General features: G+C 38.9%; 1 protein-coding gene and 1 non-coding gene across 25 annotated transcripts in view; both read right to left on the bottom strand.

Moving 5' to 3' along the window:
• Positions 1–13,253, bottom strand: part of WNK1 (WNK lysine deficient protein kinase 1) — a 145,927-nt gene extending 132,674 nt beyond the window's left edge. For 10 of the 24 annotated variants that reach the window (XM_088801590.1, XM_088801589.1, XM_074325181.2 and 7 more), the window contains exon 1: positions 11,445–13,253. In XM_088801590.1, the coding sequence (XP_088657716.1) occupies positions 11,445–12,209 (765 nt within the window). In that variant the 5' untranslated portion in view covers positions 12,210–13,253. The remainder of the gene's footprint in view (positions 1–11,444) is intronic. The other 14 variants (XM_088801604.1, XM_088801578.1, XM_088801603.1 and 11 more) reach the window with 4 other exon arrangements.
• Positions 9,975–10,076, bottom strand: LOC141570251 (U6 spliceosomal RNA). Its single transcript, XR_012494259.1, has one exon. It is a non-coding gene; the product is annotated as a U6 spliceosomal RNA (small nuclear RNA).
• Positions 13,254–18,307: the final 5,054 nt, after the last annotated feature.

Raw genomic sequence — 18,307 nt, 5'->3', positions numbered from 1 at the left:
AATCAGGGGTTCCCATAACCTCCTCCATCAGGTTTGATCATTTGTATAATGATTCACAGAACTCAGGAACAGTTCATTACTATTACCAGTTTATTCTAAAGGATGCAATCCAGGAACAGCCAAATGAAAGAGATGAATACCATTGTTTCCCCGAAAATAAGACCTAGCCGGACAATCAGCTCTAATGCGTCTTTTGGAGCAAAAATTAATGTAAGACCCAGTACATTATATTATTATATTATATATTATATTTTACTATATTATACAGGGTCTTATATTACAGTAAAATAAGACTGGGTCTTATATTAATGTTTGCTCCAACAGTCGCATTAGAGCTAATTTTCCGGCTAGGTCTTATTTTCAGGGAAACACGGTAGGGCAAGATATGGGGGGAGGGTAAGGAATGGGAGGACCGCCACACAGCTTCCATGCCCTCTCAGGTGCATCACCCTCCCAGCACTTTGATGTGCTCATCAAACCGGAAGCTCTCTGAACTAGGTTGTTTACTATTTTTTATGAATATTTCATTACATGGGCATAACTGATTAAAGCATTAGCCATTAGTGATTAACTCAATTTCTAGTTCCTTTTCCCCTCCCAGGAGGCAGGGATGCTAGTAGGGCTGAAAGTTCCAACTGGCTAATCATTACTGGGTCTTTCTGGTGACCAGCCCATATACTGAAGCTACCTAACCACCACAGGAATATTTTGTATTTTGAGCTGAAATCTTGCACGCCCAACTATGGATTACCCTTGGTATAACAGAGTATGGGATTGTCTGACTTCAAAGAATCATTTTAGTCTAAAGAACATCCAGGAATCCAGGCCTACGGGGGTGACATGCTTATTATTAGTCTGTGCTGGTGGGTACATAGGCAAGTAATATTAACTGATATATTTTAAGAGTTTTACCAAATTGTTTGAATACAAAGTCTTGGTACTTCAAGGAGAAAACTTAATTTATCTGGAAATCTTACTGGAGGTGAGGTAACACCTTATTCCATAAAAATACTGAATAAATTAAACATTCCAGAGGATTTCAAAACATAATTACATAATTTAAATGAAATTTCTATTTGGAGCTCATACAAACAAGAGAGCCAAATCCTCAACAGCATATGCAATATGTCAAAATAAACAGTGAAGAAAAAAAAGAGGTAACAAGATTTTAAAAAACCAAGGGAAAAAAGTCAATTCATACTGTCAGTATCAAGAACTAAACTAATAAACTATAACCTCAATCTCCAAATAAATCCTATGGCAATTATACAAAAACAATTAACATGTCAATCTATCCATTGGTATTCCAACATCCTTAATTCTGCTTTCCTCGTGAGTAAAAAAGTAGCATTGGTACCTAACAATATTAGGAATTTAGAAACCCAATTAATTCTTACCAACATTGCAAAACTTGAAAATGAACAATCTTTACACATCGGAAGTAGTTTAAGGATCACTGACATAAATCCTACTAACACTATAGCCATTCAGTCTGTCTCTAGTAGATGGAAATTTGACCACTAGAAATAATATTCCTTCTCCTTAAATACTTAAGTCTAAACAAAACATCCTCTAAGATAACCAATGTAAATAGCATCTGAAAAATGGTGAACACACGAAGAAGTTAGTAAAACAAACCTGCCATCTCCCTCCTATAGAATCTACGTATGTACACTGGCTAAAAGGCCATTTCAGTAGAGATTTAGTTCTTGAAGTGAAATGCACATCGACATATTACAACTGCTAGAGAACAAAAGGATTTAGAATTCCACTTGAATTCAAACTCTTCCTGGTTTAATTAGAGCCTTCTGCAGTGTAAAGAACAAGGACCCAGATAAGCCATGTAACCGTAAACCAGTTTTTAAACCTGAGTTAGTTGTCTCTAATATAAAATTGAAAAAACAAGTGCCTTGCACTGTTGTGAGAATTACAAATAATATGCTGCGGGCATAGCATTGTGCCTGTCACAAAAAGGGGTCTTATTAGGTAAGTATTAGTAATTATTAATACCTTTCCAAATCAATTAGCAAGGAACACTGCAAAAAGACAAGGCCTAAAGAAAGTATATGCATTATTTATTTAGGCTTTTTGTTGTAAAAAAGTCCATTCGGACCATATCCTACATACAGTATAATAATTTCTTGTAATGGAATTATAAGACATATGACTGTTCCCTCAAGGGATGCACAAGGATGGTCATTTCAGAGAGATGTCCCACATACAAAGTATATGTCACCATATTGATATGCAAATGTAGTATGACTGTCAGAGATTGTAGGAGAGGAGCAAACTTTAAAAATGAGCACATCACTCCCAATGCTTGAGTAGAAACCTAGTTGACAAATGGCATAAAGTTTGAAAACTTACTTGGATTGAATTTGGCTATCCACAAAGAATAACAAAACTAAAACAGGAACTGGCTTAGAACAGGCTCTTACAATAGATACACCAGAGGCAGAGAAAGCAGACAAAATATTGTATTTCAATGCTTCAATTTTTAAAGACCTTTCCATACTCATCTATCCATCTTATCCTTGATCACGCCTCCTACTCACCCAAACTTTCTTGCTCTATATTTGTTCCAACTTGTCTAAAGAAATTAACTATTCTTACTGTCTCTACTTCTTAATCTTCCTCAGCCACTCCCCTTAAATCTACTGCAAATTTTCCACTGTTTTGAAACTGTGGAACACCAAATATTTGGGGTAAATGTGACACATAATGTTAATCTTTGTTAATAATTCTGCATGCATATGTGAATTTGTGATCACATCCTTTGTACATCTTTTCCAAAAAAGGAAAGGCTATTTCTTCTTTATTACTTTATTAATGTTATATATTAATAGAGTATGTATTTTTTAAATGTGTAACTTAAGTTATAAAAGTACCACACTGTATATTCTTTATGGTGTGTGAATTATATCTCAATAAAGCTATGTTTTTGAAAAGCACAACTCAACCCAAGATCTAGACACAGCACATTCCAAAATAACTTTCTGCAATGACGGTAATGTTCTGAATCTGTACCATGTAATATGTTAGCCACACATCGCTTTTGAACACTTGAAATGTGGCTAGTGAAACAGAAGGACTGAGTTTTTATTATTAAACTGTATTTCATTTAACTTAATTGAAACTTAAATAGCCAAATGAGGCTAGTGAACAGTGCAGAAATTTAGGATATTACCAGTGACTTATGTCTGCTTATGTGCTTTTCCCTTGTTCAACCTCCCTCCTCAGGTAATTCTGAATTTTGTTGTTAATGACTTAATGGCCAAATGCAATATACAATTTCAACAGCGTAATTAATCTCTACATTTCTTTTCTACTTCCTCTAAAATCCATCCTCAACAATTACTATTATGCAAAATGGATTTCTCTGCTATATTCCTGTCCTGAAATTTTATTTCCTTGATGTCACCATTCTTCTAGCATTCTATTTAGTTTAACCCCTGCGCTTTTTTCCTTTGTCCACCCATTAGTTATTCCTATTATACTCTAAGACCATTATTCTCCCCTATCTCTCCCAGTCTGTCAGTCTCTGTCTCTCTCTCTGTCTCTCTTGTCTCTCTCTCCCTCCCTCTTCTCCCTCTTTTCTTCTCTTTCTCTTATGTATGTATATATAGAGAGGGTGCCAAAAAAATGTATACACATTTTAAGAAAGCAAAACTGTATTAAAATTACAATAATATATACCGATAACAAAAGATGAATACAAGTCACGTTTGACTTCTGCAATTACAAGAGGTGCTCAAAGTGGTTACCATCAGCGTCCAGACACTTCTGATTACGGGGAGCTACTGCTTGAGCAACGCTGACCAAAGTGTCCACTTGTATACATTTTTTTGGCACCCCTGATATATCCTCTCCCTAGATGATTTCATTTACTTCCATTATTTTAGCTTTGACTAATATAGACAATTGGGAATCATCAACTTCTACCTCTACCTTAGACCTACTCTTCGAGTTTCAGTAATATATCCAACTGACTCTTGAACTTCTTCCTGAAGGTTTCACAAGTACATACCTCAAACTCAGCATCTCAAAAAATCAAAACCTTATTCTTTCTTATTCCCTCCCTCAGTTGACAGCACCATAGCTACCCCCACACTTATCCATATTTCATTTGTCCTCCAAATCAAATGAATCACTCAATCCTGCATATCTTATCTCCTAAATATTTAAAGATGCCACTCCTCTATTACTGCCCTCATTCAGGCCCGAGAAATCTCATACCTTAACTAAACTCTAGGCATCCCTTGTACTCTTTCTTAAATCCATTCTCTACAATTACTACTATGTCAGTCTAACCAATTAACCTCTTTGCTTAAAGTTCTTCGTTACTCCCCACTGCCTATCGCTGAGTATCTGTGGGGGCGTGTATCGAGAGCATACAAACACGATAATGATAATGTCCAGGAACTCTTCAGCATGTTCAAGAGATGATCTATTGCATTTCCCAAATTTACTTTAATCCACAATTCCCTACCGTCTGAGTAAGGAGAGTATCCACACAGGGATGGACAGATATATCAGGTTATTTAGCTCAAAACTATTTAGCCATGAAGATGATCTTGTCATTATTCCAAGCAATCTGTTTACCCCTATCTGAGAAAATGCACATCAATAATGATTTGATTCACTAATTAGTTTCATCTCTATCTGGTTTATATATACATAAGTTTGGTTTGATTAACACAAGACCATCTACCATATACATATTGACCAAAAAAAAAAAGATCATCTGTCTCTGAGAAACTGAACCCTGGCTGCACAAAAGACATCTAAACAAATAATTAGTGTGATTTTTCTTAACTAACCTGTGTGTGATGATTATAACAACTAGATTTTCAAACACTCAGTCTTAAATTACTCATATTCTTAAATTTATTAAGAATTTCTAAATTCCTGGGAAAACTATATTTGCTTGTGATGACAAAGAGCTTATCTGAGGATTCTTTTCTAAAAATCATTAAGCACATTCATTTAACATAGCACATTTAATGTCAATCTTGCAATGCCAAGATTCAAGTCACAATATCAAAAAGTAAATTCTATGAAACTCCATCTGAAAAAAATCTAAATTAATATAAATTAAGGTGAAGATATTATACGATCAATAAATTCAACCAAAAAACTAAGCAAGTTACTTTTACCTCTCATGTAGAATGTATCAACCAATCTTTTCAAAGCAACATTTAAAAAGCGACATATAAAATTAAGTTTGCCACCTGTAAAAGGCACAGTCTTCTTCCAAATAAAAACACTCTTAAGAGCTTTTGGAGATTTCCATTTTGTCTTAAGATGTGATAAAATTCCTAAGTTGACAAAGCAATAACTCCTAAAACCCAACTTTAAGATGTTTTAAATTTTCAATTTGTGGCCTTGAAAATGGATTTTTGTTATATTGTTATATTGTATATAACATTTTACATTCTTCAAAGTACCTTCACATAGTATTTCAGTTGACCCTCAACAATCCTGTTAAGTCCACAAAACATACTAATAATACACCAGCATTACAGATTAAGTTTCTTACTCAGGGTTACATAATTGGGTAACCCAGAACCCAAGTGTCTACCTTGGAGTGCTTTTCCACTTTATTGTACTGTATTATACCATACTGAACTCTCCAAATACAAGATCAGAGAATCTGCTGTTGATCAAAGAAAGGCAAGGAATATGAATGAAACAACTCTGAGACCTACAACTATTTTTAACCTGGTAACAGAAAAATTTTAATATTTATTAAAGTATATTGAGCACCTACTTATATCTTCAAAGAGCTCAAAGACTAGTGGAGTAGACAAAGGTAAATAACTTCAAATCAATTTGAAGAGTATTATAAGAATGATCCCAAGAGGAAAAGATTTTAGCAAGTTCAGAAAGGCTGGCATTTGGGAAAGTGACAGGTCACGAAATTAGAAAGTTAGGCAGAAAACAGGTAAAGCTAAAGAATTTTAAAGTACCGCTGAGGCCATACCATGTTCAACTCCAAACTTCCTGATCTAAGAATGGTACCAACAGTCAGAGTTTTGCTGCATGATTTTTCAAGAATAAATGTAAACAAATAAAAAAAAATCTTTATAGATACCTCAAAAAGACAGCCTAAAAGAAACATTGTATCATCACAGTTAATATCCTAACTTATGCATGTGCACAAGGTCTGACAATTAAGTTCTTGTTGCACTGATGTTGCCAACATTTTTTGATATCAGAGGAATTATTCATTATGAATTTGTTTCAAATGGTCAGTTAACCAAGTTTACTATTTGGAAGTGCTGAAAAGTCTGCGTGAAAAAGTTAGATGACCTGAACTTTTCGCCAACAATTCATGGCTCTTGCATCACGACAATGCACCAGCTCACAGGGCACTGTCTGTGAGGGAGTTTGTAGCCAGTAAACAAATAACTGTATAGGAACACCCACCCTTCTCACCTGATCTGGCCCCCCAACGGCTTCTTTCTTTACCCGAAGATAAAGGAAATATTGAAAGGAAGACAGTTTGATGACATTCAGGACATCAAGGGTAATACGCCGACAGCCCTGATGGCCATTCCAGAAAAGAGTTCCAAAATTGCTTTGAAGGGTGGACTAGGCACTGGTGTCAGTGCATAGCTTCCCAAGGGGAGTACTTCGAGGGTGACTGTAGTGCTATTCAGCAATGAGGTGTGTAGCACTTTTTCTAGTTTGCAAACTTAATTGTCCAACCCCGTGTGTGTGTGTGTGTGTGTGTGTGTGTGTGTGTACATATACACACAGAGGATGCCAAAAAAAGTATACACATTTTAAGAAAGGAAAAACTGTATTAAAATTATGCTGATGATAACCACTTTGAGCACCTCTTGTAACTGCAGAAGTCAAATGTGACTTGTATTCAATCATCTTTTGCTATCAGTATATATGGAGTATCACAATTTTAATAGTTTTTTCCTTTCTTAAAATGTGTATACATTTTTTTGGCACCCTCTGTATATATATATTCATTTAACTATCACAACTCTATAAAATAGGTACTTATAACATTCTATTTACAGATTAAGAAACTAGTATAGAAGTTGCCCAAGGTGACACATTCATTAGCTGAACTAGGCAGTTTAGTTCTTAATTACTACCGTGTTTCCCCTAAAATAAGACCTAGCCAGACAATCAGCTCTAATGCGTCTTTTGGAGCAAAAATTAATATATATATAAGAGCCAGTATTTATATTACATTATATTATATATTATATTGTATTCTATAACACTGGGTCTTATAGTAAAATAAGACCAAGGCTTATATTAATTTTTGCTCCAAAAGACACATTAGAGCTGATTGTCCAGCTAGGTCTTATTTTCGGGGAAACAGTATGTTATACCGCAGAAAAATAGTGCCCTCTAAAAATTCAAGTCATGCTAAGTCTTATCTATTCCTACAGACTAGATTGGATCTATGTTTAAAAACCAAAACAATAAAAAGCTCAAATGAATGCAAGATGCTATAAATAAAGAACTGGTACAGAAAAACCTAATAACTATAGTTATTATTAACATTTTCAGAAAGTATAATTTGAACATAACCACTCTTGCTGCTTTTACAGCTTTATCTTAAAAAATTTAAAGTTACCAGAAAATCCAAATAACAGGTTTAGGATGATTTATGAAAATGAGGGCCAGTTTTACTTGAATGTTTCCATAGTTTAACTACCATGACTTTCAAATCACCAGAATCTTGCACTAGAATCTGAAGGTCAAGAAATGAACTGTCTGTCACCAGGCAACAATAGATTCCCAATTCGTTTCACACAAAACAACCTCTTTCCAAGTTCTTACACTAGGAACAACTGTGATATTAAAGGTTTTAAAAAAAAAAAAAAAAAAGGTAATTCAAAGAAAAAGATAAGATATAGACCCCTAAGACTAAGTAAGAACTAACTACATCATTAAAAATCAACCAAAATGTAATTCTCAACACCTGTACCACAAAGGTTACTTCCTACAGCAATAAAACTACGTATATTTTAAGTCAAATCTTACTTAACCAAAATTATCCCGTCAAAGGATTATTTCAAACAAGTCACCAATCATTCTTTAACATGCATAGCAGCTTCCCTCAAGTTATCTCAATTTTGCCCACATTTATCAGGAACTCTGAGAATTAAAAACAAACTCCAAAGATTATTCCCTAAAATCTAGTTCCTGGGACTGAGAATTACTGCAGAGTCTCATCCTAAAAAACAAGGAATGTGACACAAATTTAAAAAGTAAAGGAAAAAACAATCCTCGGTATTCAAATGGAGAAAGATTCAGTTCAATCAGTTATTTTAAGAACTATAGCAAAGAAATAAGTTATGGTTTCTTAATCACAGAACCACATCCCACTTCTGAAGCATTGCTAAACTTTTTATAAAACATTAATATCACATATTCACAATGAGACATGAGCCTTAACTTATTAAAAGCCAGAGAAAAGCAAGCATTAAGTATATTGGAGCTTAAACAAAATTTATGATTTGACCTCCCCTTTCAGGTAGATCTGGAAACAATCTCATCAATATATAAATATATCAAGTGTCCTCCATATTTAGAAGAAAGTTTGGAAGAAAGGTGCTTCAAGTAAGTAAATCATTCCTAACTCTCTACGTATAAATACATTTTCTTGAAGCAAATTATGCTGTTTCTTAAATAAAAATTTTAAAAATCCTTCCCTAGAAAAGCAATGTAAACTCTGCTAAATCCAGCAGTAACATTTTCTGACCAAGCCACATACATCATTTGCCTAATAAAACCAGGTAAAGAAATTTGCATCTTAAAAGATCTCAATTATCACTTAAGATCTTATGGTATCAAAACATTACCTATGTATTATTTATTTTAAGAATTGATACTTGTTTTAATAGATAGCTATGCATACTGTGACTAGGAAAATAAGCTAAATGGAAACAAGTTTGTTTTGTATAGCAAGCACACTTACACATTCTCCATCCCAAAAAGCCTACATCTCCATATGAAGTGATAGAATCAATACCGGAATCAGAAGTCAGAAATCTGACGACCTCCACACCAAAACAGAATTGCTATATTTGAAATTTACTAATTAGCCATCTACTAAATTACAAATGCTTTAACATTTCCCAAATTATTAGCTCCTAACCATTTTATTTTGTGTTCCTTACCAGCCTAAGCAAGTCATTTACCTGCTCTATGATTTTAGGTTCTTTATTTATCAATTAAGTAGTTGGGCAGAATAACCTAAGATTTCGTCCAGTTTGAATACACTACGATTTTTAACTGAACACAATATTTCTCCTGTCTTCCTACAGAAAAAACACGTATATGGGAAGCACACATTTAGTAGAAAAAGTTTTCCTTTCTTCCCAATACTTTAGTAATCCCTTGACTTGTCCTTTAATTTGGATTCAAAGACAAAAACTCAAAACACTAACCTACTGAATAGGCAAATGTCCTTGTCAAAAAAATAAAAACACTGCTCACCAAGTGCTATAAAGAATCCTGGGGCTAGGATAAACACATTTTAAAAAAACAAAATGAAAACTTATAGAAGCAGGGTCAAACAACCAGGGTACCACTCAATGAGTTAAGGATTCTGCAGCCAAATCTTGAACTGGCTTAAAAATAATACGGAAATATGATATATAAGGATATCAGATATTCTTTAGTTTAACCATGTCCATGCCTAGACAGAGAACAAAAATCCAAAAAGTCATGAGTGCCAAAAAAAAATTGAGATGCTTAGACAAAATTCTTATTGTGACATTCGACAAATCAAGTTTTTTCCACCGTACCATTACTTCCAACATAATAAACTATCAGAAAATTCCAGGTTATAAAGGAAAACACACATATGACATTCCTCAAAGTTAAATAATTGAACTACCAAAATTAATTCATAAAGTGTTTAACATTTATTTGGGTCCAGTCTTAAGAGAGGAAGGTAACCAATAACGAAAAAAATTGTTAAAAAGCACCTAAACAAAATTATGGAACGCTTCATGAATTTGTGTACCAATCTTGTACAGAGGCCATGCTACTCTTCTCTACATCATTCCAATTTTAGAACCTGGGCTGTGCTGCCCAAGCATGCATCAGACCTAAGTTTCTGAGGCCTGACCAATAGGAATAAAGTTTATAGTTTGACAAATTTTTAATAAAGGTCTGCCACCTTTCCAACTCTAAACCACTATGAAATTGAGTAGTTATTTCATAACGCCTTAGAAGCTCTATATCATTAACTTTAAAACCTAAAAAATTTATGTTCTAAAGAACCTGGCAGTTTTATGTCCTTCCACATGTTAATTTCCCTTCACATTTGATATGGCCTTGGTCATTTGGAAGGTGACATTCAAAGGGTTAAGTACTAACATTAGTTCATGGATAAAACAAATTCCTAGATTATTTGGTTACTTTCATATCCTATTTCACTTGGTCCATTTTCTTAGCAAAAGAATATGGATAATGGCATTTTTCACATATAATGTAGCTCACTTTTTCATTCAGTGTGACTGACTGCTTTTTCAATAACTTATGTTCACTTCCTGGTGAGGAAATCAAGCTGCTACAGGTCACGCAACAAGTAGCCCAAACCCAGCTATCTAAACGTAGAATATACTTGTCAACCAGAATGACATACCATTATTTACACCATGAAAACCTCCCTGAAAGGTTGAAAAGGAAGCATTGTGACTCCTTTGGACTTTTGGGAAAGTCTGGCTTAAAAAGTTTTTATAACAAGATTAAAACAGTGACATTACAACTCTTCAAGCACTTATACAATTTTACGTGGTCTCTTACTATTCACTGTATAGTGAATGGGCTGAAGACATATTAGTTTTAATTAACAATGTCAGATAAGGCTTAAGTATCATTAGATAGAACAATATCAAATACTTATTGTACTTTACTAGTCCCAAGGCATTTAGCCAGAGAATTAGAAAGTCTATTTTATAGTAGTTATTAAATGCCTGTGCAACCAACAACTAAGATATAGCCCAAGGAAGGTCATTCATGAACAAGGTCGTTCTTATTTAAAAAGAACAGCCTGATCTCAGGGATGGAAACAGCATGTAACACACCAGCAGTTCATCACTGCAGGGCCTGAGGAGAATGAAATGTACAAGGCAAGAAGACTGTACTTTAACTCAAAAAATTCCCCACTAATTCCAAGCTTCCTGCCAGACACTAAAACAGTAACAAGTAAGTAGGCAATGCATTTGTACCAACGTTTTTCACCACTACTTCCCAAGTAGTAGCAAATCTCGTTGGCTATCAATAATTCTTGGTATATGCCCCGAAATCTGTTTCGATCTCTTTCAAAAGTTAGCCTCCCCCACTCAGAGCGAACAGTTAGTGAATGACAAATAAAGGATGAATTCGATAAACTGGCTTCACTGAGCCACATTTGGGATCCAAACCACCGTAAAATAAAGAAGTAGGCGGGGCAATACCTGCAGTTCACACCAGGCGACCTCCACAGTGGTTTCAGTGTCCAGACCTTTGTAGACGGTCTTAAAGGAGCCTCTGCCAATTTCGATGTCAAACTTGAGAAAGCGGCCATCATTGGACATTCCCACGGCCTTGGTCTCCAGCTCTTCGATGTCATCCTGTTGCTGGCTCCGTTCCTCTTGCTGTTCCTTGGCGCTGCCGCCGCCGCTGCCGCTTCTCGCAGGAGGAGATTCCTCTTTGCTCCCCACATGGTTGGGCTGGGAAACTTGGCGGTCTTTGCTGCTGGTACTGCTGGGGGCAGTCGTGGCGGCAGGGCCCGCGGCGGCAGGTTCCCCGGGGACAGCGGCAGCAGCGGCGGGAGGCTGCTGGGCTACCTGCACAGCGACGGCAGCGATCAAGGTCTCCTCGCGGTGGGGCTCCGGTGGGGTACTCTGCGAAACCCCCGCGGTAGCGCTGGGCGGCGGGAGAGAAAGCGGGAGGCCGGGCAGTTCCAACGCAGTGGCGTTGGAGTCGCAGATGACGCTGCGGCGGAAGAAGCGGTGCTCCGTGGTGGTGGTCGCGGCTGCCCCACGGCTGTCCTTGTCCATAGTGTGGCGGCGACGCCGGTACCCGTCAGTCCTGCCAGTTCCAGCGTCGGTCCCCGCGGTGCCCAGTTTCTCCCCCACTGAGGAATCGGAGCTGGAGCCATTCTTGGGGGAAGGCGCGGGCGGCGAGAGGAACAGAGAGCTCGGGGTGCTGCTCTGCTTCTCCGCGGCGCCGCCAGACATGGTCGGTCCACTGGAGCAAGGCGAACGTGCCCGAATTTGTGAATGAACAGAGGGCGAGGGGCGGACCCTGAGGGGAGGTGAAGGTCGGCAGGTTCCGCTACGACGGCTCCTGCTCCCCGGCGGGTTCGGATCAACCCCGACTACTCCTCACTCAGCACTGACAAGTCACCCCGAAAACGAGACGGGACACGGGGCCCAGCTGCGGCGGCTCCTGCGGCTCACAAGGCGGGCTCGTCGGCGGGCGATCCAGAAGCTGAGCCACCGGGATTAGCGCCTCGCGGTCCGCATCCATCCTGCGGCGAGCGGCGGCCGGGAAGGCTGTAGCAGCAGAGGCGCCGCAGTCATGAGGGGCAGGGCAAAGAGCCGGCACCGAGTCGAAACGGATGCGGCGGATGCGGCGGCGGCTCCGGGTCCCCGCCGCTGCCGCTTCGCGGGCTGGGCGGGCTAGGCCCCGAGGGCGGCGGCAACGCGAGGCAGGGACTCGCACGGACTCCCGAACGGTGGCAGCTCCAGGGCCAAAGAGAGTGGGAGGGGCCGAGGAAGGCGAGGGAGGGCCGGGCCCGAGGGCTCCCGGACAGTCAGTCAGTAGGTCGCCGCCTCCCACACGCGCCCCCAGCGAGGGGGACCAGTCTCACAAGGCGCCCATCGCCCGGACGGGAAAGGCCGAAGCCTCCAAGCCTCGGTGACTGAGGAGCGGGCCCCCCCTTCCCCGAGGCCTCCCCGCCCGCCCCGGGCCTGGCAAACCCCCGTCCCCTCCCGGGCCGGTGCCGGGGGCTGACGGAGGGAGGGAACGGTGGGGAGGGGAGGGCCGCTCACCGCGGGGCCCGAGCTCCGCTGCTTCTCTGGGCCGAGAGCAGAGGAGACTGAGAGGACTGGGCGAAGGGGGATAGGGAGAGAAAAGAGTAGTCACCCCCACCAGGCGCCTTCTGTCACCGAAGACGCGGGTGCAGAGTGGCCGAGTGAGAAGAGCCGCGTCCGCCGGGGAAACTCTCCGCGCTAAATGGCGCCGGGAGTCTGAAGCCTCCACACAGCCCGCTCGGACCCCGCCCCCCACCGCCCGGGGCAGCCCCACCCCCACCTCTTCTCGGTGCTCTCGCGCAGGCGTACCAGTACCGACGCTCCTGGGACTTGTAGTTTACGCATTTGAGGACTGAAAGGGACTCAGGAAGAGGGTGCCTACAACTTCCGTGATGTCCTGCGGTTGCTTTAACTTTTATGCCTCATGGGAGTTGTAGTTTTCTTTTGGAAACCGTCCCTTCTGGAAGGCTGATGGGAGTGTCACCGTGGGTCGCTAAACCCTATCCTTAAGTCAGCGCTAGCTGGGAAAATCATTATTTAAGGATTAATTGTGGAAAAGGGGCAGGAAGAAAAAAAAAAAAAGAAGAGGGAGGCGGGACGAGAGGAGAGACTCCCATCATGCTCTGCTGAAGCGAGAGGGAGCTCTTAGGGTTGCCATGCAATGAAAAATGATCTGTTGTTCATCTTTAATGGAGAGAGCTGCAGTAGTGTTAAGTGACTGTAGGGGTGTGGGGGTGGAGAGGAAAGGCAAAGCAAGAAAACCAGAGGCTGAGCTCAAAGAGCCAGAAGAGCTAGACTACTTGTATGGGGTAAAAGAAACCTTGTGAAGATTGCGCATAGATTAATATTGATGAAATGGGTTAGGGAAGGAGACAAGGAGAATTATCTTATGTCCGCCTCCCTTGCATAGCAATTAAGGCCACATTCTCAACCCCAGCCCCAAGACAGATATTCTGGCTCTCGAAGATGGACGGCCCTGATGAAATCAAGGATCTTAGCGAACTCTTTGCCAGAAAAAAAAAAAAAGAAAAAAAAAAGAATGGTGCGGGGGTGGGGGGAGGAGGTGGATTCAAGAAAAAATAAGGTCTACATATCTTTGCGTCTTTTACCACAAACTCCAGAGAGCTTGCATCCTGTAGTTGGTTGAAATTTAATTTCCACCTTTCTTTTGCTTTGGTGGCTTAGTAAAACAACACCCTCTCTTTCCATACAGGTACATGAAAATACAAATGTAATTTATACCATGGCTTTGTACAGAGAGGAAATCTGGATCTGTACAGTTCACAGTAATGGAATGCTTTTCTTGAAAGCATCCTTGGGTTCCCTGGACCCCTTCGCTTCTCGCAACTACTCAAGATTGTACAGGTGATGAGCACTAGGGGGCACCAGACAGAGTAGGAAGCCAAACCAGGGAGCCAGATGGCAGTTAAAAGTCTAAACCCAACCGGTAAGAGCGGGAAGCTCTTAAACGTACGCAACCGCATCAGAGCGTCCACACGTTCCTGCCTCTCATTAGCGCCCGCTGTGGAACGAGCTCAGAAGCGCACATCCTAGCCGAGGACCACGCTAAGACTACGAGTAGTTTGGAAGCAACTGAAGATTCATTCGTTAGCGCTACTTTCCTAGGAAATGCCTACAACTTACCCGGATGAGATCCACTCAGAGAAGTTTTGCTATACAATTCATATTTATTCATCTGATATGTAAAATAGTTACACTAGTTTTCAGTTTTTTCTTTATCAAGAGCTACTCTTTCAGGTGTACAAAAAAGTTTGTTTTAAAACCAATGGTTTTAGGTTTCATGAAGCTAGCAGATTATGAGCATTTTAAAATACAAACTCAGTAGGGGCAACTAGAGTACTAAAATGTTAGCATTCCATTGTTTTAGAAACTATATCCTTCATTCGTTTGCTAGGGTAATGGTAAATTCCGTTATGGTATATAAAATTAGTAGTTTGTCTCCAACATTAAACTTAATGTAAAGCAAGGGGAAAATGACCCTAAAGTACATTTTTATTGTACTTCTTGTGGTAAATGCTTAGAACTTGCTCAATTGTTGCTTTACTAAGAAAAATAGCCTTGATTTAAAATATAAGGCAACTAATAAATTGGTGAGTTAAAAGATCAGTAAATCATAATGTTCACATTTTGACACCATAAAAATTGAGGCTTGGGGGCTTAGCTCAGTTGGTTAGAGCACAGGGCTCTTAACAACAAGATTACGGGTTCGATCCCCGTATGGGCTACTGTGAGCTGCGCCCTCCACAACTAGATTGAAACAGCTACTTGACTTGAAGCTGATGGGTCCTGGAAAAACACAAATAAAAGTTTTTTTAAAAATTGAGGCTATTTCTGTGTGAATACAGAGTGTGCCAAAAAAATGGATACACATTTTAGAAAGAAAAAAACGGTATTCAAATTGTAATAATATATACTGATAACAAAAGATGAATACAAGTCATATGTATACTTTTTTTTTTTTTTTTGGCACTCTCGGTAGTCATTTATTATTGCCTATTCCTGTTTATTAGGCACTGAAACTTAGGCCACACTGAATTGGACATAAATCCCATGATAATCACCATGTCCTATCAACATGTTATTTCAACCAGGAACAATTAAATTCATTGTAAATAATTAACTGTTGATTTAAAGCCATGCTTGCCCACATGACAGCTTTCCCTACTTGTGTTAACATTAGCATTACAATGAAAACAGGTACAACTTTAAGCTGAGTATAATCATACTGTGTACATGGTTAGATTTAAAGGTTAAACTGTTTAGTGTGAATATTTTACTACAGACACTTATTTGCTCAGTTCCCTTTTTAATGCTTACCAACTTTCAATTGACATGATATTTTCTGTTACTCATTCCTATGCTATCCCTAATAGTTACTTTTGCTTTCTCTGTCATTTCAATTATCAAATAAAGAGCTGACCCCTCTATTTAAAACATCAAGTGATATAAGTAGAGGTAGCCGAAAGAACCCATGATACAATGGATGCACTAAGCTCAGAGATTTTATTTCCTGACAGATGGGTCCATAAAAAGAGTACAAGTATTTTATTTTCTCTCACCATGTTCTTTAGTCACTTTATTCCTTGTTTATTTTCTCACATTTATTCATGTCTCTATTTTCCATTCATTCACATTTTATATTTATCTGGTCTCTGCCATTGGTAACTGGCTAGCAATGAGAGGCAGAGCCAGCTTTGATTTAGAAGTGGCTGAACACATAAAATCTACCTTGTTTCACATGTGACATAATTCATAGGGTAGCTTCTTGAAGTGTAGGGAAGAAAATACCATCTTGAGAGCATTTCTCTTTTTTTCTCCTTTCTCTCATTTCCCATATTCCTTTGTCTTGCCAGTAGACCTCTGCACAGGCTCCAGGCCCAACACCACAGACGTAGACACCAGGCCTGCCTCTGTGGACTCAGGTCCAAGGCCTACCACTGTGGACTTAACTTACCACCAGACCTGCCCTGGGGATCCAAGTGCCAGGTTCAACCCAGGGGACCAAGGCTCCAGGCTTAATCCCCATGGAATCAGGCACCAGGCTAGCCCATTTAAACCCAAGCACCAGGCCTGCCCACCTGCTGACCTAGGCACCAGAACACCCACAGCACCACCAGATGACCCACCCAGAATCTCCAGATGAGCTAACTATTGAAGGGCTTTCCCTGCCAAAATCAGTCTGTAAAGATCGGAAGAGGTGCCTACTTCTTCAAATGCACATACACCAACACAAGGTCATAAGGATCATAAATAATCAAGGAAACATGGTAGCACCAAAGTAAACTAATAAGCTCCAATAACTGACATGAAGAAAATAAAGACCTATGAATTATCTGACAAAAAATTGAAAATATTCCTCTTGAAGAAATTCAGTGAACTACAAGAAAACACAAAGAGACAACTAAACGAAATTAGCAATTTCCTGGATATAGTGCCAAAAATACAAGCAACAAAAGCAAATATAAACAAGTGGGACTACATGAAACCAAAAAGCTTCTGCATGGCAAAGGAAACAATCAAGAAAATGAAAAGATAACCTACAGAGAGGGAGAAAACATTTGCAAACCATATAGCTGATAAGAGGTTAAATATCCAAAATACGTAATGAACTCATACAACTCAATAGCAAAAAAACAACCTGATTTAAAAATGGACAAAGGACCTGAATAGATAATTTTCAAAAGAAGACATCGAAATGGTCAACAGGTATATGAAAAGGTGTTCAACATCACTCATCTTCAGGGGAACATAAATCAAAACCTCAAAGGGATAACATTCACTCCTATTAGAATGACTATTATCAAAAAGACATTGTAACAAGTGCTGGTGACGATGTGCACTGTTGGTGATAATATAAATTGGTACAGCCATTATGGAAAAAATAATATGGAAATTTCTCAAAAAATTTTAAAAAGAACTACCATATGATCCACCAATCCCACTTCTGGGTATATACTCGAAGGAAATGAAAAACAGGATCTCGAAGAGATGTCTGCAGCCCCATGTTCATTGCAGCATCATTCATAAGAGCCAAGATATGGAAATAACCTAAGTGTTCAATTACAAATGAATGGATAAAGAAAATGCAGTATATATACAAAATGGATTATGATTCAGCCATGAGATAGAAGGAAACCCTGTCATTTGTGACAGTATGGATGAATCTTGAAAACATTATGTTAAGTGAAAGAAGCCAGACAGAAAAGACAAATACTGTTTGATGTCACCTATGGAACCTGAAAAAAAAAAAAAAAAAAAAGTGGAACTCATAGAAGCAGAGAGTAGAATGGTGGTTACCAGAGATTATGGGAGGGAGGTGGCAGTGGGGGAAGTAAGATGTTGGTCAAAGGGTACAAAGTTGCAATTATGTACAACGAATAAGCATAGAGATTTAATGTATAGGCATGATGACTATATTTAATAATATTATATTGAACATTGGAAATATGCTAAAAGATTATATTTCGGGCACACTCACCACACACAAAAAAGGTAATTATGCGAGAAGGTGCTATGTTAATTAGCTTGACTGTACTAATAATCATTTCACTATGGATATGGATATCCAATCATCATGTTGTACACCTTAACTATATACAATTTTTATTTTTAAAAATAGGCATAAAAAATTAAACACCATTTAAAACAGTGTCAAAAAATAAAATATAATTAGGAATAAGCGTAACACACTATGTATAAGATTTATAAGCTAAAAGCTACAAAATATTGCTGAGAGAAATTAAAGACCTAAATAAATAGAGAGATATGCTCTATTATGG

The sequence above is a fragment of the Rhinolophus sinicus genome, chromosome 1 (genome assembly GCF_057876585.1).
Source record: "Rhinolophus sinicus isolate RSI-liver-muscle chromosome 1, RSI-T2T, whole genome shotgun sequence".
Lineage (NCBI taxonomy): Eukaryota > Metazoa > Chordata > Mammalia > Chiroptera > Rhinolophidae > Rhinolophus > Rhinolophus sinicus.
The sequence above is the reverse complement of the archived record's forward strand: the minus strand, read 5'-3'. Positions and strand labels throughout refer to the sequence as shown.